The following is a 27,168-nucleotide window of genomic DNA, read 5'->3' as shown; positions in this document are numbered from 1 at the left end:
GATTACTCTGAAAAGTATATTTTAATTTTTAAAAAATAAAGAAAAACGTTTTATTTAAGTAGGCCTATATTTGGTATACAACACAGTTATGTTTAATGGTTCTAAATCTGTAGTTTTCCTATTTTTCTCAGTGAAAGCGGATGTACCCATATTTGGTCTGGTGGATATTTGTGCTAAACTCACCTTTTTGGAAATCGGGTGTGGGCACCCTGTAGAGAGGCGGAGTCTACTGAGGTAATTTTGATTGTGACTGATAGTCTCCGTCTCTACATAAAGCGTGTTAACTGGTTTGGCAAGAAGTTCAAACGTATCTGTCTATGCTGATGTGTCAGAGCACAAATTAAGTTTCCACGTCGAGAAAATAAAACTTCTAAACAAAAAAGCGAAATGAGGATGTCGCGCACCACAATACTCGTGTACTGTATCGTTTTGTGGATTTCTGTTCCTCTTTCGGTGAGTTTTGCGTCTTTGTCTAACAGTGTTTTTAAGTAGCCTATATTTTTTTCCTTGCGTGTAAACCAGAAAATTGTTTTAAATTAAGGCGAGATTAGAGACTCGCGTGTTTTCAACAATGGAGGAATCAACGTTTGCTTGTTTTCTTTATCACAGAGACAAATTCATACTGAAATTGAAATAGTCGCTGTGGTGGCATTAGCTTTTGTGGCCATATAATACAGTAATACGTTAAGAAATAAAAAGTAACCGCGAGTAAGCATGTTTTATATAAAACTTCCGCAGCGCAGTAAAAAGCTAAACATTTTGAATTTGCCAAGACAATCAAATCTTTCATGCATATATGGAAACAAGTGTGAGTTTTAAAATGCCACAATTTTGAGCATTTCAAAACCACACCTTTTACAAACATAGATACTTTCTGTATTTGTTCTCTGTTTTTATATATTATTGTTAACTATATTGCTTGTCACCACTGCCGCCTGATATAGGGCAGGTGGTATGTTTAGGTGACGATAGACAACTTACAGGAGAAAAAAAACAAAAAAAAACACATTATCATAACTTCAGCTGTGTCGATCGTAATAGCCCTGAGGTGACAGTGGCAGAAAACATGGGAATGCTTCCTATATGAAATATCCAACTATTGGTAACGGTCAGTAAAATACCCCGTTCTGCCACAAGATGTAGTCTGTTTATCAAAGTAAACCTAAAGAAAAACTGTCCTCTAAACCAGTGTTTCCCAACCCCGGTCCTGGGGACCCACTGTGTCTGCTGGTTTTCATTCCAACCAAGCTCTCAATTACTTAACTAGACCCTTAATTGAACTAAGTTTGCATAATTATACCTTTCATTGTTTTCAGCTCTTAACAGTTGCATAGTACAAGTTACTTCCACAGTGTTATAGTTAACTTGAAAACAATTAAAGGTCTAATTCAGCAAATTCAGTTCAATTAAGGGTCTAGTTAAGTAATTGAGAGCTCAGTTGGAATGAAAACCAGCAGACAGTGGGTCGGTTTGGGAACCACTGCTCTAAACACATTAAGTGTCATTTGTCCTCATTTGTGTGCATGCTATGTAACTCTTTTGGAGCATTTAACTGGCATCTACCAGTTATTTGAATTCTCTTACAAGTATAATGTAATGATACTTTTAATTTTGTTAACCGCAATAGTGAAGTCTATATATATATATATATATATATAAAATGTCATACTTAATGGGTTACGGGTGCAGATAACAGCAGCAGGGTCTCAAGTTTTCCAACAGAGGCAAATGTTCTATAAATAAGTCCCATTCTTTAGTTTATACATATGCAGTGCTGAAGTCAGAACATGTCATGGAATGCAAAGCAAAATAAAGCCAGGTAGGAATTTTGACGTCTTCAGTGGTTATTGCTGTGGTTCCAGAAATCGTATAGCAAGGGTCCCTAATACAGTGGTACTCAACTCTGGTCCTCGAGATCCAGTCCAGGTTTTTACTCCAAGCAGGTTCTAATGTAGTTAATTGAAGCAATTAACTAATTTTAGGACCTGGCTGGAATAAAGAGCAGGACTGGAATAGATCAAGGGCCAGAGTTAAGTACCACTGCCCTAATGCCTTACCAGTTTTACATATGTTATACCAGGGGTCACCAACCCTGGTCCTGGAGATCCCCAATCCTGCAGGTTTTTAGGTGTCTTTACATCATCAGTGGCTAAAGATCTGGAACACATGTTAATCTTGACTAATTAAGACAACACTTGGTTCCGTTAAGTAACAGAGATCAGTTGAAACGAAAGCCGGAATACCCTGTAGCTCTCCAGGACCAGGGTTGGAGACCCCTGCGTTATACTGACAAGCCATTGTGAAAGATGGGACCAATTGATTTTCTTAAGTTCATTCATACAGTATATGTAATCCTGTATTGCATGGTAGAACAACGGTTTCTATTGTAGAGAAGCTAAAATAGTGGTTTTCTTAATCCTGTACACTATGCTCCATGACTGTAATACAATTGCATTGGTGGCCATCCCTGGTCCTGGAGAGCCGCAATCCAGCAGGTTTTATAGGTCAGTGGTTTTAAATCCTGGTCCTGGCACTGTGTCTACTGGTTTTCATTCCAATTGAGCTCTCCATTCCTTAACTAGACCCTTAATTGAAATTTGTTTTAATTAGACCTTTTATAATTGTTTTCAGCTCTTAAAGTTGCAAAGTTCAAGTTACTTAATGTTATAGCTAACCAGGATCAGGGTTGAAAACCATTGTTATTGGTAACCCTTAATCATCAATTTCTAAAGACTTGGAACAATTGCAATTTGACTAGATAAGCAGTTTTTTTTTCAGTTGAAGTACTAATTTGTTCAATTAAGTAATTTGGAGACCCTTTTGAACAGACATCAACACCCTGCAACTCTCATGGACCAAAGCTGATCACTCCTGATTCAATTGAACAAATTAACTTGCTAAATTGATCAATGACTTACATTCTTCAGAAATCTATGATTAAGGGTTACCTATAAAACCTGCTGGATTGTGGCTCTCCAGGACCAGGGTTGACCATCCTTGCAATATTGGATTGATAGGGTTGACCATCCTTGCAATATTGGACTGGATGTGAATCGCAGTTATTTTTGTGTCAAATTAAAGTCCTATATTTTTTTTTGTAGTGTGTGAGAATACTGAACTGGGTATGAGGTGGTTCAACTTGCAGTATTGCGAAAAACTGGGGGGGGGGGAAGACAGACGGAGGTAAATTTAAATGAACTTCACAGGGTCTTCAGTTGTGTTTCATGATTACAGTGAAACGAAAGCCTGTCTTGAAAGAACTGCAGTCATTCAATTATTTTGCAAGAAAGACTTGCTAATAGAACTCGCAGTTCAAATGTTCTGCAGTGCTGTAACAGTATGTTTGCCATACAGTCTTGCAACTGTAAGTCTCTATTGATTCTGGGATCTCAAGCAAGGCAATCGGGTGGTATTTAGTAAAAGAATGAGAGAGCTCCAAGTCAAATAAACAGTGCTTGAGATACAGAACCTTGAAATCGGGAGGATTGGCCTCCAACTTCCATCCCCAATAATAGAGTTCAGGGAAATAAGACCCCTATTGCAGAGCAGTTTCACCCGTGCCAGGTTTTAATGTGCTTGATTAGCCAAAGTGCATAGGCAAAAACACTTGTGTGTCTTGTAAAACCTGGAATGGATCAAACTGCTATGGAATGGGAGTCTTATTTCCATCCCTGTTATAACAGACACCCATTTGAGAGTGTAAGAATGCATCAACCAAGATATTGGTAAACATTTTTCAGGTACAGATAAGTGTAGTTTAGTATTTAGTGAGTGTATAGTGGCGTAAGTCTTTTGTTTTGGCTGTTGACTGTGCCCAGCCCTGTGTTTCACACATTGCTAAATTTTAAATGGCTTCAGTATGGCCAGAATGTCTGTCTTGTTTATTGACAGTAGACACACCTGGTTTCTTTTCAGACAACAAATACTTGTTTTATTGTGGTGTCTGATTTAAATATTTAAAATAATAGCATTGTGGTCTATAACACAACTCCGAACTTGTTCAGGCAAACTAGTATTAGCACATTCTTTGCAGTATAACGCTGTATTAAATTTTGTAGACGAGTCACAATGAATGTTTTATTACTTTTCCAACCATGTACTCAATATTTATTTTAAGTGTTACAGGGCAAAATATTTAAATAGTGTAGTTTACAGGAAGTACAAATTATGCTACTGAAGTACAGTATACAATGAGATGCAGGAAGTTAGGATTAAAACTATATATGCAATGACATAGTGCTTTAGCTGAGAATGTGGCTTCAAAAAGCAGTGCCTATTAAAATACTTGACGGTATCACTCTTTTCTAGAAATAGGAGATCAATTGCATGTGAAATATTCTGGCCATTGCTGCATGAGTTTCCACCTTGTCAGTGAAACTTCTGGTGAATATTTTTGAGTTGGTATTTAATAACTATTTTACAGCCACTTTTTGCCACACATGGTGCTTTTAAAAGCCAATACCTTTTGAAATATGTATGTTAGAGCAACCAAAATCCATACCCATGTTGATTTTAGTCACAAAATCTAAAATAACTGTAACATACCTTTTCAAGGAAATTATTATTATTTTTTTTTTTAGCAGTCCACTAGCGCCACAGGAAAGATGCGACATAGGTGGTATCAAGTTGAGATTTACACACAATGGAGTCATAACAGGGATCTAACTATTGGATATAATTCAATTTATGAATCTTTTAAAGATTCCTGAGATTCAGGATTATCCAAAAAAATAAATTTGCCAGATGGAATTCATTTTCAGGGCATAGTCAATTCCAATTGGGGGGGGGAAAGAAAGCAATTTCTTTATAAAAATGCTTAAATGTAAATAAGTCTTAACAGACTGTTTGTTTATGTTGTATGATTTTTGTTTTAATGTTTCTGATGAGGGGGAGTGGGACATTCTTGACCTGTGTAGTCAGCAACAGGGTAAAAAAAGGCTTCACATTTTCCAGTGCTTGTACACGGTCTCTGGCCCAATACATTTTGCTATATAAACTCTACTGCGTTTCGCAGAGTTAAACAGTGCTAGGTCCCACTCCTATGACTCTTGAGCCAAGACAAGTCCTCCGCCCTCCAAAAACATATTGTAACCATTCACTACCCCTAGTTTAGGTGCCCCAAAGGTTTTAAAATCCAGTTCACGTCACTCCAATGATTGTGCAGTTGAAGGTAGAACAGTAAAGACTTGTCCTTTTTTTACCATGTTGGTCCACATCCATGAGAACTCAAATTAGCATGTGATGTACATAAAGAATTATGGGGGGGGGGGGGCAGCTGTATTGAATAAACTATTTTACAGATAATGGAGCTCAACTAAAATTTACTTTGAAGGAGTGTTCCAAAGTTATTTTTCAGCTTTTTCTATTTTTGCTTTTTCAAGTTTGTATTGCTACCAACCAGAGTAGGACGAGGAAGACGACACAGGATGTGATCAAAAGGCACATGGCATTCATTCAGCTGAGTTGGCCATGACCACATGCCTGGGGGTTTGTGTTGGTGCCCGAACTTCACCAGACCTTTCTGTGATCATGCCATTCTGTATCCTACATGGCAGCCACATACTGTCCAGGCTGCGGACTGTTGGTATCAGTTGCAGCTGGAGCCTTTTGGGAGACTGTTCCCTGCACACGGGTACTGAAATCCTCTTTTGAAAGACTAAACCTTTTCAATTCCTCTAGTCGGAGGCACAAACTTGTGATGGCTGCGAGTACCTGTGATGATCTTGACAATAGACAGGCGCTGCTCAAGTACTATTGAGTGTTTAACAGCTTTAGTGGAAATGTAAAAGAATTTCACTGCCCTGATATTTTGCTCAGCCCATGTGTACAGTTGGTGTGTCAATATTTGGTTTACAGTAGGAGCTTCCAGACTGGCTCTTGAATGCAAGTGATGAACATCGGCCATAATGGACCAGACATAAAAAAAGATGGCTTCTCTGATAGATTTGTTCAAATGACTAATATTCAATCCTTATGCTTTTGAGATGCATACAGTGTGTAGTTGTGATAAACCCTGACCGCATAAAGCTACATAAGACATTTTTGGCAGTTTGTTTACACAATACATCATGAATACAGCTGACCACAACATACTACTTGGACACTGTTAATTACTGTTTTGTTTACTTGAGGTAGAATTGATGATGTACATTGGTCCGTGACTATGCAGGAAATGTATAGCCTTGGAGAAATCATTTGACTTCTCAGTCTTTTGTTTACTGCACTGTAGTTTTAGTTGATGAATACAAATCAATTGAAATATTAATTGACTTTTCTATCTGCATTTTTTTATTTTTACTCTAGTTCATTCTTTTCTTCCCACACAGTAGACCTGGCAGCTTGCATCGTAAATGTGTTTGACAATCTGTCTTCACATTTATTTATTTTATTTTAGTCCCTGTTAAGTTTTTTTTTTTTTTTTTTTTGTGTTGTAACATGTATAATTACCCAGTAAAACCCTGTGATTTAACAGTTTGAATGCTAAGAGTAGTACTTGAGGTAGCTTTCACATCAAAATTGAACTGATAACTGTTTACCACTGCATCCTTCAAAATGGCAGATAGCCTGGTGTGGTGGCACACGTATCTTTGAAATGATATACTACGTAATATAATTAAGCGGACTTGATGAACTTAGTGGTTGGAGGTCCAGCTGTTTTACTAAAGTGTCTTTGTTGAAACTGGAGCTCAGACCATTAATTCTATCCAGCATGGCGGAACTAGCTATCGGTTACAAATCTGAAAGACTATAAAAACGACCACATAGCATAGTCATGAACAATCCTGCTCTTTGGTTCTGCTAAAATGTGATTCCAGAACTAGAATTAAGACTAACAAAAATTGTATCGTTCTATGTTTTAATGGTAAATTGATTTTCTGAACACCCAATACGATTTTTATTTATTCTCTCTCAAGCTTTGTCATCCTTCTGGAATAAAACCTTTACCCCAGCTATTCACTTTGAAAAGCCAGGACAGTATCGCAGCTGTTGAGTCAAATTCAAGTAATGTATATCTGAAGTATTTGTCATATTTCTAAAGAACATACTGTGTAACGAACAACTTGTGGGGACTTCATATTCCTCAAATTCACTCATTGTTCTTCTCTTTTGTTAACATCTGTAGAGATTTGTATTGTTAGAGAGATAATATAACTAATGCTTTTGCAAAGGAAGGATGCTAGATGTTAGAACACAGACCGATTTAAGAACTTAATGGTATTGAGAAGACTGAAAACAGTAAATCAAATAAAGCTTTAACAGTTGTGGAAAATGCTTATTTTTTTTAGACTTGTTGTTGTATGCATTTACAGAATGTTCCCTATAAGTAACTTGTTAAGTATTCAACATTTAAATTAAATGCTATAGAATTAAAATGGTGCTTCTTGATAACTTAGCAGTGGTAAGTTCTTAACACCCTCATAGCACAAAATCAGAGTCATGATGTAATGTCACTGAAAAAAAAAAAGAAGTGTCCAAAGATTATATGGTGTTCCCCAGAAACAGGGTTTCTTGCATAAATAGCACCAAGATAAGACATATGCCCTTGCTGTTCAAATGTGGTGCAGTCTTTTAAGTTAGGCTTGGCTGTTTGTAGGAGGATTATTCTCCATTTTATTGACGGGCACGATTTGAACTGCAACATTCTTGACCTGGAGGCAAAAGTGCTACTGTACTTAGCCAGCGACTGTCGGGTGTTTGTCCACATTTTTACAGAAGACTTAATACTGTAAGTGAGCGGATTCTCCTGGATTGTTTGTTTTGGTAGCTGAGAAGTCTCACAAAGTTTAAGATTATTACATATCGCCAGATGACTTGTGCGTGCACACACACCTTGCCCTATGTCAAAAAAAAAAAAAAAAAAAACCTACACAAGCACATAACACTACTGCAGTATCCAAGGCTGCAATACAGTAAAGTGATATCTCATAGTTCACGCTCTAATATTTTCCTTTGTGGTTTACAAAAAGGAAAAAACTAAAGAAAAGATGATTTAAGACAGAATCAATGATACATGACTGTTCCTGCCTGGATACTAAAAACAAACCATCCAATATTGCAATATATGCCTTAATGACTGAAGTTTCTGCATTGCTTGTTGTGAGATGGCTTTGCTGCTGTTTGTTAAAAACAGTGCGTAAATGGAGAGCTTCTGTATAAACAGCTAGTTTGGGTGGTGACGGTGATGTAGCCATAGTTGAGGTAACCAGGTTCACTGTTCAGAGAGAGTTGATGGAGAAGCTAGTTGTAACTGGGGAATTGGATGCTTTCAAAGTAGGTTGTATCGGGTCTCAACAGGTGCTGGCCTGAGGACAGAAAGGGAATGACGTAATAAAATAAACTTGGCTTACTGAAATGTAATGCAGAGATAAAGCCAGGTGTGGTTACAGCCTTTCTTGGCTTTATTTTTTTTATTTTTAAATCGGTAAAATATGTATTGCTCACATTTAGAGCAGATTATGATTTGATTATTGATAACCCATGTTTTAAACTATTTAAAACTACTATTTTACTGCCATGTATGATTATTTTGTGCTCCAAAACTTGCCAAAGAAATGCGTTGTATACCAGTCGGAGATAAAAATACTCCTGTATATGTAATTTGTTCTAAAGGCAGCACATGTTTAGTCTGATTCTCATTTCCTTGTCGGTTCCTGATGAGGCTATTGTTTGAATTTTACAGGAAGTTGCTAAATTACCTTCCAGACTGCCCAGTGTATGGCTTTAGGTCCAGCAATCTTACATCACCTGTGATGAGAGGGGGCTTCTCTTCTGTCATCAGGATCAATATAGGATAAATCCAGTCTTGATGAGATCACATTCCTAGGGTGCCAGAGATTCAATGTGCTCTCTTGTTTCTGTAGATCATCCCTTAAACACAAACAATAGCCAGACTAATGTCTGCAAACAACTTTTGAAAGATCTGGGGGTAGATGTGGGCAGAGGGAAGAACAGATCAATACCTGTGCAGATTTGTAAAGGAATGTATCTCCTTTGAGAACACAAGGCCAATTATGTGACTTGTATTTCCAGGCAAGTACTGTTCTTTTTAGTCGAGTGATACATCGAACGTAGGCACTGCCCCTAAAGAGCCATGGTTCATAAAATTTGGTTTTAGGACTATTGCTGGTTTTAGCTAAACTTGAATTAATAGAAAATCATATTCTCTATGCTTTTATTAATGGTTATGACAGCACCTAGTTCACACTAGTTGTACAGGCAGACCATTCGTGCCTAGGCTATTTTAAAAAAAAAAACAAAAAAAAAAAAAACCCACAACCTCCAAGGAATTGTTCAGCTTGGCCATACATTGTACAATGTTTTTGATTTTCTGGTTGCTGGAAGCATGTGTTTGTCACATCAGTTAGAAACAGGGTTTGATAAGCGACACAGTCTTAGATTAGGCTTTAGTTTGTTCTGCTGATGGTGATCGTTTTGGCACTAATTATAATGCAAGCTTCTGTCAACTAGTCTTTTTAAAGGCATTTTGGTAAAACTAATGGTTTCACCATTAGTTTGAATCATAAGCAAGATGTACATAGTGTCCAGTAATCTATGTAGTGGTCCAAACACAGTTGGATCTGTAAAAGTAAATGTATCCAAAATCATAATTGTTTGGGGGTGGGGGGTGGGGAACAAAACTGTACAGTAATCAGTCACATATCCATCCGCCCTAAGTGCGTATCTGCCATGATCAACCTCTTCAGCAACATTAGTTTATTATTGAACAGAGAAGATTAGCTCCGATATTGTAGGTCCTACCAAAGTTTTCGTACACTGTGTGTGCTCCGTGCTCTGCCATTGCTGGTAGAGCTTGCAGCATTAAGCCCGCTGCACACAGCCCGACTCAAGCCGTCCCGACTCATCTCAACTGGTTGTACAGTCTCTGGATGAATTGTAGCAGTGTGCGTGCCCTTAACTAAGATTATGCAGATTTCAGTCGGGATGTCTTCAGATTTGAAGATTGAATCTTTTTCAGACGCAGTTTCGTTCAGATTTGATCAGTCTGTCTGTGTGGCGGTTGCCGACCAAGACTGACTGAGACTGATTAGTCATAAGGGTGTCAACCAATGGTGAAGCAGGTTTTAAGTGACGTATATCAATATTGACAGCTTTAGTTCCACAGGTAAAAACATTAGTTTTGAATTGCTCGGTGAGTGTCCCGAATTCAAAATTTACCAGATGTGCACATCTTGAATTATGGGTTTACTAATCAAAGGTAAGTGATCAATTTACCTTTTATTATCAATCTACTGGCAGACTATGTTTTCTTACTGCGCAAAACAGAAGTAACCGGTGTGTCGAGCTCCAAAAGGTCACAAATCACAAGCCCCTAGATCCACACGCCGAGAAAAAATGCTAAAGTCAAATAAAAATCAACAGGTTGGATTTTGTTTACCATAGGCTAAAGTGTAGTAGACAAACTATACAAGAAGTAACACTGCCTGAAATGTTTGCACGGTGTAAATGGCCAATAGCTAAATTATGTGTTAAGTGCTTCTTTTGGTTGCCTCGCGGCGCTGTCTCCACCATCTAATCAGCATACGATGCCATGCATAATATGAGGGTTGCTAAGTTAATACAAAAATGTGTACAGGGCAGTATTAATTAAATCTGCATACATAGTAATCGCCAGGATCTAGTTGTGGTCTGTCTAATTCAGTCTTGGCAGTGTTGGACACCCAGTCGGGGGAAAAACTCAATTGTGACGTCAAACCAAAACTGAGCGTGGAATCCGTGCATACTCGGATGAGATGCGTCAGGACGGCTCGAGTTGGGGTGTGCAGCGGGCCTTGGATGTTGGAATTGTAGTCGTATTTAAGTTACTTATTCAGTTAGTGGTGGGTTTTTTAATAAATCCACAGTTTTCAAGGTCCAATTAAGTCTTTCAGTGTGCAATTTTTCTCCTTAAGATTAGAAATTGTCAAGGCTTTAACTTTTACAAATGTAGTGTTAATGCAGAACTAGACAGTACCTGCTCCATATTAATAACCCACCACTGGAATTTTGTATAAATGTTTCCATGATCATTTTGTAACCAACCCCCTCGGCTGAGGTGGGTCTTTAAGCATTGAGGTTAGGCAGAACTACATGACTCGTTATATTCAGGTCTCGGCATGACTATTGATGTTGCTGAATCTCTGGAAGCAAAAAGTCATAATCTTATATTTGTGCTGCAGATGACTTTTTTTTTTTTTTTTTACACATGCTCAGAATTAATTTAAGTTAAACATTAACAAAATCTGGGGACAACTATATTCTATAGTTTTTATTCTAATGTAGAATTCAGCTGCCTGTGCTATGTCTGAATTGTCCAGACAGAATTAAAGGATTAGTTAGGAGGCATTATTTACCTCCTCATTGATTGGTTGCGAAGATGTTCCTATATTCCATTCTTGGTAAACTGTTGTCTACAAACAGATAATGTGTTACTAAATACAATGGACACCCGCCTACAAGCAATCTCCATTAGTGAAGGTGAATTTCTGTCTTCCCTACACATTGATGCTTGTCATGTAAATCTTGTTTGACCTTCAGATGGCCCTGATGTCTGTGGATGGCTTTTTTTTTTTTTTTTTTTTTTATAAATTTGCAGATCCACAGCAGTCCTGTCTCCAAGGTTAATATTTAAACCTAGCAGTTCCCTGCCACTGTGGGGAAAAATCTCATCTTAACTTGATGTTCAGCAGTAATTCAGTATCTGGTTGCCATTCCATTTCGCCTTGCTATTAAACCTGAAACATCATGCAACTTAAAACCCAAATGCAATAACGAAGTAAAGACAGTGCCAGCAGAGATACAGCCCACTGAAAATAGTTCTAGTTGCAATAACGAAGTATAGACATTACCAGCAGAGATACAGCCCACTGGAAATAGTTCTAGTTGCATGTTTCATTTACAGGTGGCCACAGTGCCGTTTACACTTTAAGATGTTTCTAGTGTTGTACAACAAAATAAACACACTTTCCAAAAATAGAACAGTTTGTTTTTTTCAGTTATTCAACAGAGTAACATTTTTATACAGCAAATCAAAAAAACTTTCTAAAGAAATTCTTCAATGATTCTTTAAATACAGTGCCCTCTAAGTATTGAGACAGCGAGGTCTAACCTGTTTTTGCTTTACAGTCAAGCAATTTTGTATTTGATCATGAGTAAGAAGTACACTAATATTTTATTTTTGGGTAATTCCATGCGTACATTTGATCATATTAGAACAAAAACATACTTTGTGTTCAACCCACTTATTTCAAGTGACCATAAGTATTGGGACACATTAACTTTAAGTAACTTTCAGGGGGTAAAAGGCTGTGTTTGGTTGCATATCCCTTTTGAGGCAATAACTGCATGAAGTCTGCAACCCATTGAGCTCACCAAACTTTGTGTAATCATTTGAGATGCTTTGCCAAGCCTTTGCTACAGCCATTTTGAGTTCTTGTCTATTCTTGGGGTGTTCTAACTTCAGTTTTTTTCTTCAGCCTGTAAAATGCATGCTCAATTGGATTCAAATCTGGAGATTTTCCACTTTTTTTTTTTTTCTCTCCGTATGTTTTGGGTCACTGTCATGCTGCATGGTGAAGCGCCAGCCAATAAGTATGGAAGCATTTTCTTCTACATTAGCAGACAATGTTTCTGTAAACTTCAGAATTCATTCTGCTGCTGCCATCATTAGTTACATCAATAAAGACGAGTGAGCCAGTTCCAGACATTGCCTCCACCATGCTTCACTGATGAGGTGGTGTTCTTTTGGAGCATCAGCAGTTCCTTTCTTTCTCCACACTAACCTTTCCATCACTTTGGTAGAGGTTTATCTTGGTCTCCATCTGTCCATAAAACTTTGTTCTAAAACTCTCCTTGCTCATCTTTGTACTTCCGAGCAAATTCTAATCTGGCTTTTCTGTTCTTCATGGTGAGGAGAGGTTTACATATTGCGGTGCAGCCTTTGTACTTCTACTGTCTCAGTCTTCTGTGAACTGTGGATTTTGATACCTTCACCCCTGTTTCAGGGTTTTCCTTGACAGCTCTTTAAATTTTCTGTCATCAACTGCAGATGTTGGTCTTGGCTGATTTGGTAATTTTATACCTGTGGTTTCTTTCTTCAGTATATTCCAAACTTATTTTTTTTTTTTTTTTTGGTATGCCCAATTTCTGTGCTATGGTTCTGATTTGAGTTTTCTTTTTTCAGCTTCAAAATTGTCTGCTTTTCTTTAACAAAGTTTTTTGGTTTTCGGCTACGGACTCCAAACACTGATGTCAAAGCGAGACAGGTTGATAGGATGTTCACAGCTCTTTTATGAGTGCCTGATTACACAGCAACAACACCTGACCAACAAGAGACACCTGTCAGCCAATTGTCCCAATACTTTTGCTCCTTCAAAATAGAGGTTCAACACTCAATTTGTTTAATTGACCCAAGAGGGTAGAACTGAATTCACTTTATAAAAATAACACTTAGTTGTACTTATCAGTTGTGTGGGGTGTTTTTTTTTTTCCTTATCTCCAATATGATTGTCTTATAGTTGTGTATATAATTGTTTTTAATGTGCTCTTGGTTCAGTAATGTAACACCGCTAATAGCTAATTTTTAGTAAAGTTATTTTATTCAAATGTCCCCTTTCTGCCACAAAAAAAAGGTTTTCATTGTAGCCTATACTACTAAAAACAGCGTTCCATGTAGTTCATCTTTAACACACTGTTCGTCCCTTATTTCTTAAATGCAGTTAAGAAAATATCCCTTAATGTAAGGCCGAACAAACAATAACAAGCTGAGTTTCGAATGCTGAATGTGATGCTGCAGAGTCACTTTTTTTGTTTTAAAAGGAAAGTCAATTATGCTGTTAATTTTAAATAAACTATAGGCCTAATGTTGTGTGTGTTTGTTTTTTTTTTTTTTTTTTTTTTTACAAAAAAGAATGAACACGGATACAGTGCCTATAGTAAGTATTCACCCCCTTGGACATTTTCACAGTTTGTGTTACAACCTGAAATCTTGATGCATTTAAATGGGACTTTTGCTTTTGATTTACACAACCTACTCAACACTTGAGGCAAGAGCACTTTTATTGTGAAACAGTTAATGAGAAATAAAATTGAAATGTCTTGGTTAGATAAGTATTCACCCCCCTGAGTCAATACTTTTGTAGAACCACCTTTTGGCAGCAATTACAGCTGTCTTTTGAGGTAAGTCTCTACCATTCTTCTTGGCAAAATTGTTCAAGCTCTGTCAAGTTGGATGGGGATCGTTGGTGGACAGCAATCTTCAAGTCTTGCCACAGATTCTCACTCTGATTCAAGTCCAGGCTTTGACTGGGCCACTCCAGGACATTTACTTTTTTTCAGCAGGTCAATGTCCTGCTGAAAGGTGAATCTCCGTCCCAGTCTTAGGTCTTTTTGCAGACTGAAGCAGGTTTTCCTTTGCCTGTATTTAGCTCAATCAGTTTTGCCCTCTGCCCTGACAAGCTTCCCAGTCCCTGCTGATGAAAAGCAGCCCCATAGCATGATGCTGCCGCCACCATGCTTCACAGTAGGGATGGTGTTACCTGGGTGATGTGTTGGGTTTGCGCCAGACATAACGTTTTGCATTTACGCCAGATAGTTCAATTTTTGTTTCATCAGACCACAGAATCTTTTTTGCCACATTCAGAGTCTCCCACATGCCTTTTTGCAAATTCCAATCTGGATTTTACATGGGCTTTTTTCAGAAATGGCTTCCTTCTTGCCACTCTTCCATACAGGCCAGATTTGTGGAGTACCTGAGCTATTTTTGACACATGGACAGTTTCTTCCATCTCAGCCATGGAATGCTGTAGGTCTTTCAGAGTTGTTATTGGCTTCTCTGACCAATGCCCTTCTTACCCGGCTGCTCAATTTGGGAGGACGACCTGCTCTAAGCAGATTCTGGGTGTGCGGTATACCTTCCACTTCTTCATGATCGACTTGGGTGTGCTCCAAGGGATATTCAGTGCCTTATAATCTTTTTATACCCCTCCCATAATCTGTGCCTTTCCACAACTTTATCCTGGGGTTGTTTCGAAAGCTCCTTGGTCTTCGCGGTAGTATCTTTTGCTTTGAATGCACTACCCAACTGTGGGACCTTGGAGACAGGTGTATTTAATCTGAAGTCCATGTGAACCACTTTTATTGCACACAGATGGACTCCATTTAACTTATTGTGTGAATTCTGAAGGCAGTTGGTTGCACCTGAGCTTTATTTAAGAGTGTCATAGCAAAGGGTGTGAATACTTCTCTAATGAAGACTTTTCAGGTTTTTGTTAAATTGATTTGTTTTCACCCCCCACATTGAAAGTATGAAGGTTGTGTAAATCAAAGGGGGGGGGGGGCGGGGAAATCCCATTTAATTTAAATGCATCAAGATTTCAGGTTGTAACACAACAAACTGAAAACGTCCAAGAGTGTGGTGAATACTTACTATAGGCACTATGTTGGGCAAAAAGTCCAATATGTGGAGAAATTACAACCTAGTCACCGCACTGGTATTGTACCTCCCATTTTGAAACACCCACAGAGTAAGCTCCTCAAATTTGGCTAACGTTGCGACGCGCTCTCGGCATGCAGGTCGTTCAATAGAAAGTGCCATGTAACGCTCTGGAGCACTCTGCCTAGTGAACGCACCCCTGTTTTCTACAGCTTCTGCTTTTTGTTTTCTGAGATCCTATGTATAAAATCTCTCCTACTATGTCTGTTGCAACAACACAAAGAAGACAAACAAAACTATAGGCAATAAGACTCCAAGAGGTAGCAGTTTGGTACAGTATCTACAGTAATGGGTCCTGGTAAGGTTGGATGTGGAGCAGGGTTGAGTACAACTGCATTTAAATGCAAATACTTGTAAATATTACAAATACATGTACCTCAGTTTCATTTAACTAGGAGGCTGTGTGGTCCAGTGGTTAAAGAAAAGGGCTTGTAACCAGGAGGTCCCCAGTTCAAATCCCACCTCAACCACTGATTCTTTGTGACCCTGAGCCAGTCACTTAACCTCCTTGTGCTCAGTCTTTCAGGTGAGACGTAATTGTAAGTGACTCTGCAGCTGATGCATAGTTCACACCCCCTAGTCTCTAAGTCGCCTTGGATAAAGGCATCTGCTAAATAAACAAATAATAATAATAAAAGCAAATGCAACTTTGCAAATGCTGATTTGTTCAAATGCATTTATCAAAATATTCAGGAACTCCTTACCAATAGTTGCAAACACCTGGAAGTTCATTTCAAGGGTACATAGGGACTGTTTTTTTTTTTGTGTTTGTTTTCATTGTGTTGCTACAACCTGTTTTACGTGTGAATTTTTTTAAGTTTTGACTTTTTTTTTTTTTTTTTTTTTTAAACTTTTTACATTGCATTCCCTGCCTCTGGCTTCCCATGGACCTCTCAACCTACTTTTTCCCATCATTCTCCTGCTCACGTATGTAACAGAGATGGATTTACCAGTGACCAGGCGGATGATGGGGAAATGTAGTTCTGAGAGGTCCATGTGGGTACATAAGAAGCTTCTGTACCCTTTAACCCTGTTATTACTTTAACAATATAGTACCAATAGCTGTGCCATTTATTTGCACATGAGTTGGTTAAATAGTAACACTTGCTAAATGCATTTGATAGATGCATTTTTAATCGCTCAGATACATTGTCAAGTGCCAATACTTTGCAAACTGATTCAGATGCAAATGCAGTGTGTGTTTCTTGCTCACATTTAAATGCAAATGCATTGGCACTTGAACCCACTCCCCTTTTTGTGGATGAATTTGTTGCTCTGAGCGATTAAAAATGCATCTATCAAATGCATTTAGCAAGTGTTACTATTTAACCAACTCATGTGCAAAAGGAAGATGCATAAATTGCCATGATTTGTATATCGTGATACCATAAATCAGTGACTCTTCCTTTTTTTTTTTTCTGGTAAGTCTGTTTTTTCTCTGGGTGTTCCTTCGGTTACTGTGGAATTCACACGTTGCTGTGAAAGTCAACATGCATGATAACTATATTGGCAGCCTTTAATATAAAGTAAATGAAGCACACTTTGATTGAATAATGTTTAGAATTTCACAGGTTCCCTTAACCACACAGACTGTACAGTATAATTTCTAAAGTGAATAGTTGGTTTTATTGTGGTTTGAAATGTAAAACACTTTACACAATATACAATTGATTTCTGGTTTAATAACTTTTTTTTTTATCCTGAAAAGATGAGGATTTGCCATGATGTGATTTGGTGTTGGAGATAGCATTGTTTTATTTTGCTTCCTGCAAAAGGCCATTAGAAACCTTGTGCTGTAATTTCTAACCACCTTGCACATTGAATACAAATTAATGTTCTGAAAACAATGTAAAAGTAAACATGCCACCATGAATCCTGGATTTGAGTAGTGTATCCGTATAAGTGAATCTAATCCACAACACGCATACATTAAAAGTGGATATGGACATTGCACATGTCGGTTACCTTAAATCAAAAGAACAGTAAGGAGCAGTGTGGCCAGTGTCCTATCCAGCTGCAGTGCCATTTTGTTAGGTGGATTGATCTCCTGTTGGATGAGGAAAGTTCTATGGCATTATAGAAGGTTAGTGAAGGTGATGGCGCCTGCTATTTCATATTAAATGGATTAGACATTCCTGATGGATGTGTTTTTGTTTTTTCTCACTGCAACTTGTTCTTACTGAGGCATATCGACAGGAAACCGCACCCACCACGAATTTATTGCAAAGTACAGAATGAACAATTTGATCACCTACCTAAAACAAATGAGTTAATCGCTGGTTCAGCTGTGCCAACAAGTCGGTTGTTAAGCAGATCTTTTATGATCTGTTCTCTCTCTCTCTTTCATTTTTTTTTTTTTTTTTTTTTTTTTTTTTTTTTTGGTAATTAGAAAATTCCGTATGGACCTTCCACGAAGCCCATACTTGTGCTCGCCTTGCCTTGTGGAACTGCATATAAAGGAAACACTATGCTTCTGTTTTGTTTTCTTAACCCTCTTCTTGAAATACCTAACTTCTGAAATAACCTGCATTAGTCCTTCATAACAATTCACTCCATTTAATAAACAAGGAACTCGATACTTCTAAATACTTTCCGTGATCCCTGTTTTGACGCAAGCTTCATAGGGGTTGATGTGTGCAAAATGGTGATTTAGACATGCCAGAACTGCAGGCCCATGTTTCACTGCATTGGACACACATTTAAGCTTCAGTTGCTGTATTGACCCTTTGCAGTCTTATGTTGGACCAGGTCTGACATTTAAAATGTTTCCTTTCCGGTCTGATGCCTGACAGAGTCCATCATCAAAAAGGCATCGATCACAGGTCCCTAGTCAGCTTTTCTCCGGAGAAGCTGCGGGGGGAAAAAATGGAGGCAGATTTAATTCCTAGTTCCTTCACCACAGACAAACAAGATAGCTGCTTCCGCATCCAGTGCTCTTAGAAAATCACTGACATTTGCCAAGCTTTTTGAGATGTTAGCAATAAAATAATGACTTGGATAGCATTATTGAGGAGTTTGGTGATTTAATCAAGTGATTTTATTAGTATGCATGACTGAAGAGAGATGTGATAAATACAACGAACAAGGTATGGGGTGGGGCTGGAGATGCAGTACTGAGTGTCCTGTTGATATGCAGTGCCTTTTAAACCTGTTTTACTGGGGGGGAGGGGGGATTACTTTTAAACTGTTCATGTGAAATAAACAGGTCATGTGAATAAATTAGACCTGACCAGGCGCTGAATAAATGAACAGCAAAGGGTTAATCTGTTTGTTTAGGGACCACATTTTACTATAATTTTTAAAGGGACAAGTGTGTGTGTGTGTGTGTGTGTGTGTGTGTATATATATATATATATATATATATATATATATATATATATATATATATATGTAGTGTAGTTAGAAGGGTGTAAATTAGAGTATCTGGATATCTCCATTCCAATTGTGATGAAACTTGATAACTACCTTCTATAGCTTACTGAGTGTATCATAATCTGGGAGATATATATATAGGTCTGTCACAATTACATTTTTACATTCAGCTAAGCCCATTCTAAAAATTTGCTATTTAACCAGGTAGTGAATTGTCGAACAAAACTAACATGTGAAATACTGGTGTTATTAGGAAACTGGAAGTTGATTTGTCTCCTGCCCTGTAGCAGCAGAACTAAACAAAGAAAACACAAAATGTAGGTTTTACTAGAGCACTGTTTGGTAAAGCTGACATCCCATGCAGAAAGTGAACCACACTTTACATCCAGTGGTTGTGTGTGGTGTGTGTGTGTGGGTTTTTTTTTTTTTTTTTTTTTTTTTTTTGTTTTGTTTAAGCTCTAGAGTTAACACGTGGAACTCCCATTTAACCTGGACTCAAATTTTAATTTTAAATAACGTTTGGGATAGATTCACTTGGTGGCAATACAATTCTTGATGTTTTTATAGAAATTATTTGCATCTTTTAGAAAATCTCCATAAGCTTTAATCTACGTGGTATAGAACAGTTTTGTTATGCATGTTTGGTTTTGCTCCCAAACCATTGGTGTGTAAGTTCTGTGGGCTTGAACCCAAATTGATTCTGTTTTGATACACAACTGGAAAGGGGAAGGGTCATTAAACACATTAGGTAGACCAACTGGTTACTCAAGCGCCCCGAAATGAGGGATCCCACAGAGATTTAGTTTAGAAAGCAAATCTCTTAAATGTCCTAGCTCTAAACAAAAAGGGTAGCTTAGCCTTGCAGATCCTTGGAAAAGTTGCAGAATAAACAACTAATTTTTTAAAGGACCTGGAAGTTGAGCACACAGCTGCATTGCTGTTTGCTTTTGTTTAGAGATTGTGACATTACAGAATGAGCATGCATGTGCTTTCACCTATATGACAAATGTGATTTCTGGCACATTTTGTTTGTTTTATCCATAGTCCCTGTTCAACCACACCTTAAATGGGAAGTGCAGCTTGGCCATGTGGAGCCTGTGAACACAATTTGTGAAGCCGCATAAAATGACTGATCTATTGCTTCAAGCAACTACTAGTTTTAATGGGTTCACTGCCAGTAGCTGCATGCTATTGATAAATAGGTCAGAAGACCACATTAAGCAACAGTAGCGTTCAGTTTGGTTACATCCAAGTGCTAATCAAGTATTCCCAAAGTCAAGCATAGTCCAAGTTACTTTTTCAGTTCCATTGTTTACACAGTGTCTGGCTTGTGTGGATTAATCAAATATGTCGGTCACCCTACTGTAGGGGTTCCTGGTCCTGTGGGACCCCTGTGTCTGCTAGTTTTCATTCCAACTGAGTGCTTAATTATGTAACTGATCCCTTAATTAAACTAATAATTGGTTTATTAGACCTTTTTCATTGCTTTCAGCGCTGAGTTGTAGATTTCGAGAACTAAGATTTTACAAGTAACTTGTTCTCAGCTAGAAAGCTGCAGATTAAGTAAAAAGGTCTGATAACCAAATTATTAGTTCAATTAAGGGTATAGTTTAGGTAATTGAGAGCTTGGTTGGAATGAAAACCAGCAGACACATGGGTCCTACAGGACTGGGAACCCCTGCAGTAGGGTGACCGACATATTAGATGAATCCTACTGTACTTTCTACATCCTGCAATCATTTTGTGCATTTTGTTGTCCTAATTGAAACTTCTGAGCAATTAACTATCTATTTTTGGACACCTTGTATTGTATTATCTGATCTTCTTTTACAAAGTTTCCTGAGTGGAGAATGGGTTGCAAATAAAGAAATGTGCATTTTATCATTTGTAAATGAAGTGCTGTATATTTCTAAGGGATTTGTTGAGTGGCAGATTATTTATGTTTATTGGAATTTACGTTTAGTGACCAAGTAAAATTACCAAGTAGACCAAAGTATTGTCATACAAGTATTTGTCTAGTTCAGGGGTCTCCAACCCTGGTCCTGAAGAGCTACTGTGGCTGCTGGGTTTAGTTTCAACCAATCTGTTACTTAATTGAACCAATTATTGGCTTAATTAGTCAAGATTAACAGGTGTTCCAGATCTTTAGCCACTGATGCTGGATAGGGGCTCTCCAGGACCAAGGTTGGAGACCCCTGGTCTAGTTCATATTCCAAATAATTTATTTTTGTTTAAATTACTTTTAATTTGGTAAAATTGTGAATTGCTGTTTTACACCTGGAATTTTACAATTACAAAAGAGAGAACACATTTCAGGCAAGTTTAAGGGCTTAACTTGTATACAAGAATCATAACAACCGACTTGTCAGCACAGCTAAACCAGTGATTTAACTCATTTGTTTTTAGGTAGGTGATCATTATGTTCATTATGTGCTTTACACGTTGTGTGGCTTCTGAAATGTTAGAAAGTACATTTGTCTAAACTTACTGTTCTCACTTGTACAAGAAAGTGGGAGGATATTGCAGGGCCATAAATTGTTTGTTAGAGTACTTTTAATGCCTGCGGTATGAAGCCATAACCTGCGCTCATTTATAGTGAATGCCAAAGGTTACAATGTGTCTTATACTCTTAATCTTTCTCATTTAGAATTCCATTCCTGAAGATCTAGATGGATCAGGAGGAGATGATGAAGACTTTTCTGGTTCTGGGGATGGTAAGCTTTGTTTTATTTGGCTTTTTTGTTTGTTTTTCTTTTGTTTTGTTTCTATATATCCCACATTTTATTAAAAAAACAAGCATAGAAATAAAAGGTATTCAACAAATTAAAGGAGCCCAGTTATAATATTAATAGTATCAATTTTTGTTATTTTATAAAGTAAAATTGGCTGCTTTTAGCCCAATGTTCACATTAGGTACAAAACATATTCAAAACCAAGCAGTAAAATCATCTATTGTATCTAAACGGAATTTAATGAGTGTTTGTACTTGTGTATCTTGCCTTATTTCCATTCCAAGGAGAGAGGTCACCAGACGTCACTATGTCTCCCTCATCCTCAAGTGCAAGAGAGCAAGCTTCCACAACTGTAGAGGAAGAGGTAATAAGCCCTGTAACAGCCACCTCTCCTGAAATGGCTGAGAAAACAACTACCTCGGAGAAACCAGAAACCACAGAAGGTTCCGTACACATTCTTGTGGCTGATACAACCACCTCTGTGCCAGTCAGTACTGTAGAGGCATCGCCTGACACAACCACTGCTGGAGTTGCTTCGCCTGGCGTTGTCGGCGACAAGAAACTTTCATCCACAGCTGTCAGCCCAACTCTGTCTTCTTTGTTTGATGTTAGTACAACTGTGCCGTTAACCTCTGCCAGCATTGTAGAATCTGATGCTAAGCCTGAGAGCACTGCAGACTCTGCCACACTTGTCGGTATAACACAGTCTTCATCTTCATCCACCTCCGCTAGTGTCCACATTGTAGATTTGGATGCTAAACCTGAAGATCCTGCAGGCCCCTCCACCACAGTCGGTACAACATCAGCTTCAACCATCAGTGACAGTGCTGGCATTATAGATTCTGATAAGCCTGAGAGCACTGCAGACTCCACCACACCTGTCAGTACAACACATTTTTCATCTTCATCCACCTTCGCTAGTGTTCATGTTGTAGATTTGGATGCAAAACCTGAAGATCCTGCAGACCCCTCCACCACAGTCGGTACAACATCGGCTTCAACCACCAGTGCCAGTGCAGGCATTGCAGATTTTGTTGCTAAGCCAGACGGCACTGCAGCTTTCAATATCACTGATGGCATTGCAGGCCCTAACAAAGGCAGGAAATTGCCTGTGGACACAGAAGACTTGGCAACAGAGACTTATCTGGTAAGAACATTGCTGGATTTAAAAAATAGTCTACTGTTGTATGCTATACAATTGCAACAGGGTGGAGGCTGGATGTGGACCAGTAAACATGCACACTGCAAATGAGAACATCACACACCAGTGCCCATTGCACAATACAACAATCGTACTGTTTTGTCATTCGTTGCTATAATTTGTCGTCTATTTTTGAGGTGCTCTGAACCATGTTTCCGTAGTCCTTCCTATTGGTCTTTCCCTTAGTCTCAAAGCCCCACTAACTGATGCACCCATCTCTCACTCCATTGTCCTATTTCATTGTTTACAGTTACACTATGCATGCAAACCTGAAATGTAAGACCCTCAAATGTCAAACAAGATTACTTATTTATTTTTTATTTTGTTGAAGGATGATATGTACTTGGAAGACATTGCAGTCTCCCAAGACAAAAACAAAGTCCAAGCAGAAGTGCCACAGATCACCCAGTCAAATAACCACCAAGAAGCACCAAAACTAGGGGACAATGCTATGAGCCAAGGCTTTCTGGAAAGGAAAGAAGTTCTAGGAGGTATGAATATTGTCTATAAAATTGTTTCTTTTTACACATTTTAATGAAAAGTATATACTGCTTGGTTCAGTTTACAATAATAACTTTAGGCAAGCCTCACTTGTGTAATTAGTTATCACTTCATGAACTGTGTAATCTGCTGCATTTCATTTGGATTAACCTGTTGTACAATAACATTTAAACGTAAAGTAAGCATAATTTATACAAAATCTATTTTGGATGTGCACAGAAACCTGGGTGCACCTCACTGACTAGTAGAGAAACCAAATGTTGTGCGAAGTCTGTTGAATCGCAATATATATTTATTATTATTTTGGCCCTCCAAAATAGCCCTAGATAATAATTGTTATATCTACGTCCGCCCTTTTTATTTGATGGGGAAAGAAGGGGGAAAAAAATTAGGTAATTTATTTACATATTGTTACTGCAAACCTAACCCCTGCCCTTTTATCTTTCTCCTACAGGTGTCATTGCTGGTGGAATAATTGGGCTTGCATTTGCTGTGTTGCTGGTGGTTCTGATGGTTTACAGAATGAAGAAAAAGGATGAGGGAAGTTATGCTCTGGATGACCAGAAGCACTCCAATGGAGGTTACCAGAAGCCACAGAAACAAGAAGAGTTCCTGGCGTAAATTCCTAGTGGGACAATTACATAGATTTATTTTGTGTGTTTTTTTTGTTTTACCGAGTTCTGGTTCTGACATCTCCTCCTTTTTTTTGTGTTTTTATAATATATAATTTCTCCTCTTCCTCCCGATATGGACATCAAACCTAATCCTCTCATCCCGAGTAATGTTGGGACTGTTCTGCCATTTTAGGGCAGGTTTGAGATTAGCTATATGTAGGTGAGATTAGATTACTTGTGTAAACAGAGGGGGGGGGGGGGATTAATAATTTAGTTGTCCCAAACAAATTAGAGCCATTTCAAGACAAGTTTTCCTTTTTGCTTTTTTGTTTGTAGTTATTTCTGGACCTATTGGATATACATAGATTTGAACCCTAGCTGCTAAAGGTACAGTTCAGAACTGCTTAAAAGCTGCAAAGGCTGTAGCAAAATGAGGAATCACAGTTCACACACTGGTAACTTCAATGCATTTCTATGTTTTGTTTAGTTTCATATGGATATATACAAATTTATGGTAGCACCAACCTAATTAATAGGTGTAAGATGAGGCTTAGGATAATGTAATGATAGCAAAAAAGCTATCTGAGACTCGTAAAGCAATTACGATCCTATGTTTCATGGTGAGGAATTATTTATGGTTTTATAGTTAAATCTCTTCAAATAGTTAACATCTGTTTTAAAACAAATTACCTACTGTTTTTTCTGAGCTATGATTCTCATGTAACTAGAAAGTGTAGCAATTTCCTGCAACATTCAAGCAAGCCTTTCAGAGAACAGAAGTTTGACACTTTTTTTGCAAATGCAGTTAGAAGTTTGATTGAAGAGGACTCTAAAACAGGGAAGTAACACTTTGTGTGTGTGGGGGGGGTGGTATATATATAATTGAATCTACCCCTTAACTCCATGGCTTTCAGTTGCATACACAGCAGGATATTTAATTGAATTGGCAAGCCTGGTACTCATGTAGTGGACATGACCAGATTATCCTTTTGGCTCCAAGTACCAATCTGAAGAACCAAAACCGCTTTTTGATTTTATTCAGCTGGAAGATCTATTATGCCACCACTACCTCGTCTGGATGTAACATAACAACTCTTCTAACTGTGAGTGAAACTAAATATGTTTGGTTTCCAGTTGATTAACAAGATTGAACAGGTATTGTTTTTTTTCTGCCACACCCTTTCTGACAGTGAAAAACTTCCATGCTTAAAGTGAATTTAATTGTTCCATAAATAGTTACATGTGTGATATTTACTACTTGTATATGCAAGTTTTATATGTTAGGTTTACAAATATGGATGAAATTACGGGAAGATGGTAGCACCCACAAACCAAGCAAAGAAACACATTTTATAACTGCATCTGTAACTCTAACACTACGCTATTGATCCTATTATACAGACTTGTAGCCTGTCTTGTTAACGTGGTAATTGCATCTCTTTAAATTAAGAACAAACTTGTTCACCCATGTATTGGTGTGGTAACTCAAGCCATTGGTACAGACACAATGCTTGCAACAGCACTTGGCTAGCATGGTGTTTTTTGCTAGCTTGTACATTTTTTTTAGTGGTTTAAATTTGGGGAATGTGGCTGTGTACCACTGGAATGTGAAATAATTACTGGTGTAAATACTTTGTGCAACAGTTTAAAAACCAACACTAACTACCCCAAAATCTGCTGCTGCATTTGTTGCAGTATACTTCTGTTCATAAAACTGTTTTACACGTCTAAATTCTTTAACTGTTGTAAACTAAAAAATGTCATTTCCCTCCCAAGCAAGCTGCCTTGACTGACAATGTGGTAAAACTGCTTGTACAATAAATAAAAACTGCACCTTTTGATTCATGTGCCTATCTTTGACTTCTGATTATAAATCAATAGGCAGCATTGTTAAGCTGGTTTATCTATGCAAAAAAACTTGGCTAACGATGGTAGAAATCGGCTTACATTTACGTTACTGGCTAGAGTACTTTGCATTCTGTGTTCAAGAAGATTCAAATACATGTTTATATTTATTACCTGTGTTTCAAGATGAACCTGCAATAAATGTGAACATTGTCACCATGGAAAATGTTGCTGTGTTTTCTTTCAAGGAATTCTTCTCGTAGACCAAAGGCACAAATATCAGCCTGTAGAACGTGCAATCTATTTCGGCCAAAGACTTGTCATTCACCCTCCTCTGGGTTAGGATTGTAGTTTCTCAGTCTAGCTTAAATGTATATTAAGTGAGTTCTGGGTCTGGGAGATATTCTAGTGCACTTTAGTAAGCAAACTTTGTAGTATGCAAAACAGTACTTCCTGGCTACATGGTCTTTGTGCCACAATATATAATTTATATAAACTATAAAAAAAAAAAAAAAAAGATACATTATCAAGATTTGAAACCTTGCCACAATATTCATTGAGATGTTCTACTGGTACTCGTATTCAGACCATTTAAAGTGCAGAGGGTAGATGCACTCAATTTAAAATACGAAGGGCTCGGAACTAAAAAAAAAAAAAAATTTTCCCCAAGATTGTCTAAAGTACATTCTTAGGAATTTTACAACAGTCTTCCCTGAGTAATCGCAATCTCTTTATACATTTGTTTGTAAATGTAATAGGTTATATTGTTGAGATATACACCCCCCACACTGTAGGTGATGTCTACTAAAATCTCAGCAGTAGGTGATCTCAGTGTAGCTCAATCAGTAGGCTTGCAGTTTATAAGAAATATTGAATACCACTGATGGAAAGTATTTTAATACAAATTTACTTCTCTTAATTATAGTAGTTATAGCCTTTATGTGAAAATTGAATTGATCTGAAATTAAGAATCATGCATCTTTTACCAGACACATTTTGTTTTAACATGAAGTTCCTATCCCAGTGAAGCCATTGATACTGATGGTCACATTGGTGAGTGAGGAGGGGTAACAAATTATTACATTTAACCGTCCTCGGAGAGACAAATAAAAGCAAGGACAATACGCCACTCAATTCAATCAGAGCACCAGCATTGTTGCAGGAGGAGCATGAACTGCACACACTGGGATGTTTAGAAGAAAAAACTCTATCTTGGCTAATGTTCCTGAGTAAAAGCAGTCCCTTCCTCCGCTATTTATAATGATTTCAATATTTAATAAAAGGTAGAATATGTTTGTAATTCCCGTTTTATTTTGAAAATCTAGTCCAAGCTGTTATGAAAAGCGTTTTTGTGTGTGTGTAATTGCTTACTAGTGTGTCTAGATGCAATTATAGTTTTGTCCTTAATTATAA

At 37.8% G+C, this 27,168-nt stretch overlaps 1 protein-coding gene across 1 annotated transcript; it reads left to right on the top strand.

Annotated features, from left to right (window-relative positions):
• The first annotated feature begins 266 nt into the window (after positions 1–266).
• LOC117402583 (syndecan-1-like) lies at positions 267–25,981 on the top strand. The gene is made up of 5 exons (XM_034003894.3): positions 267–453; positions 21,510–21,576; positions 21,879–22,741; positions 23,127–23,286; positions 23,751–25,981. The coding sequence occupies exons 1-5, from the start codon at positions 388–390 to the stop codon at positions 23,915–23,917; spliced, it is 1,323 nt and encodes a 440-aa protein (XP_033859785.3). The 5' UTR covers positions 267–387; the 3' UTR covers positions 23,918–25,981.
• Positions 25,982–27,168: the final 1,187 nt, after the last annotated feature.

The sequence above is a fragment of the Acipenser ruthenus genome, chromosome 5 (assembly GCF_902713425.1).
Source record: "Acipenser ruthenus chromosome 5, fAciRut3.2 maternal haplotype, whole genome shotgun sequence".
Taxonomy (NCBI): Eukaryota; Metazoa; Chordata; class Actinopteri; order Acipenseriformes; family Acipenseridae; genus Acipenser; species Acipenser ruthenus.
Note: the sequence above shows the minus strand (reverse complement) of the source record. Positions and strands in the feature narration are given on the sequence as shown.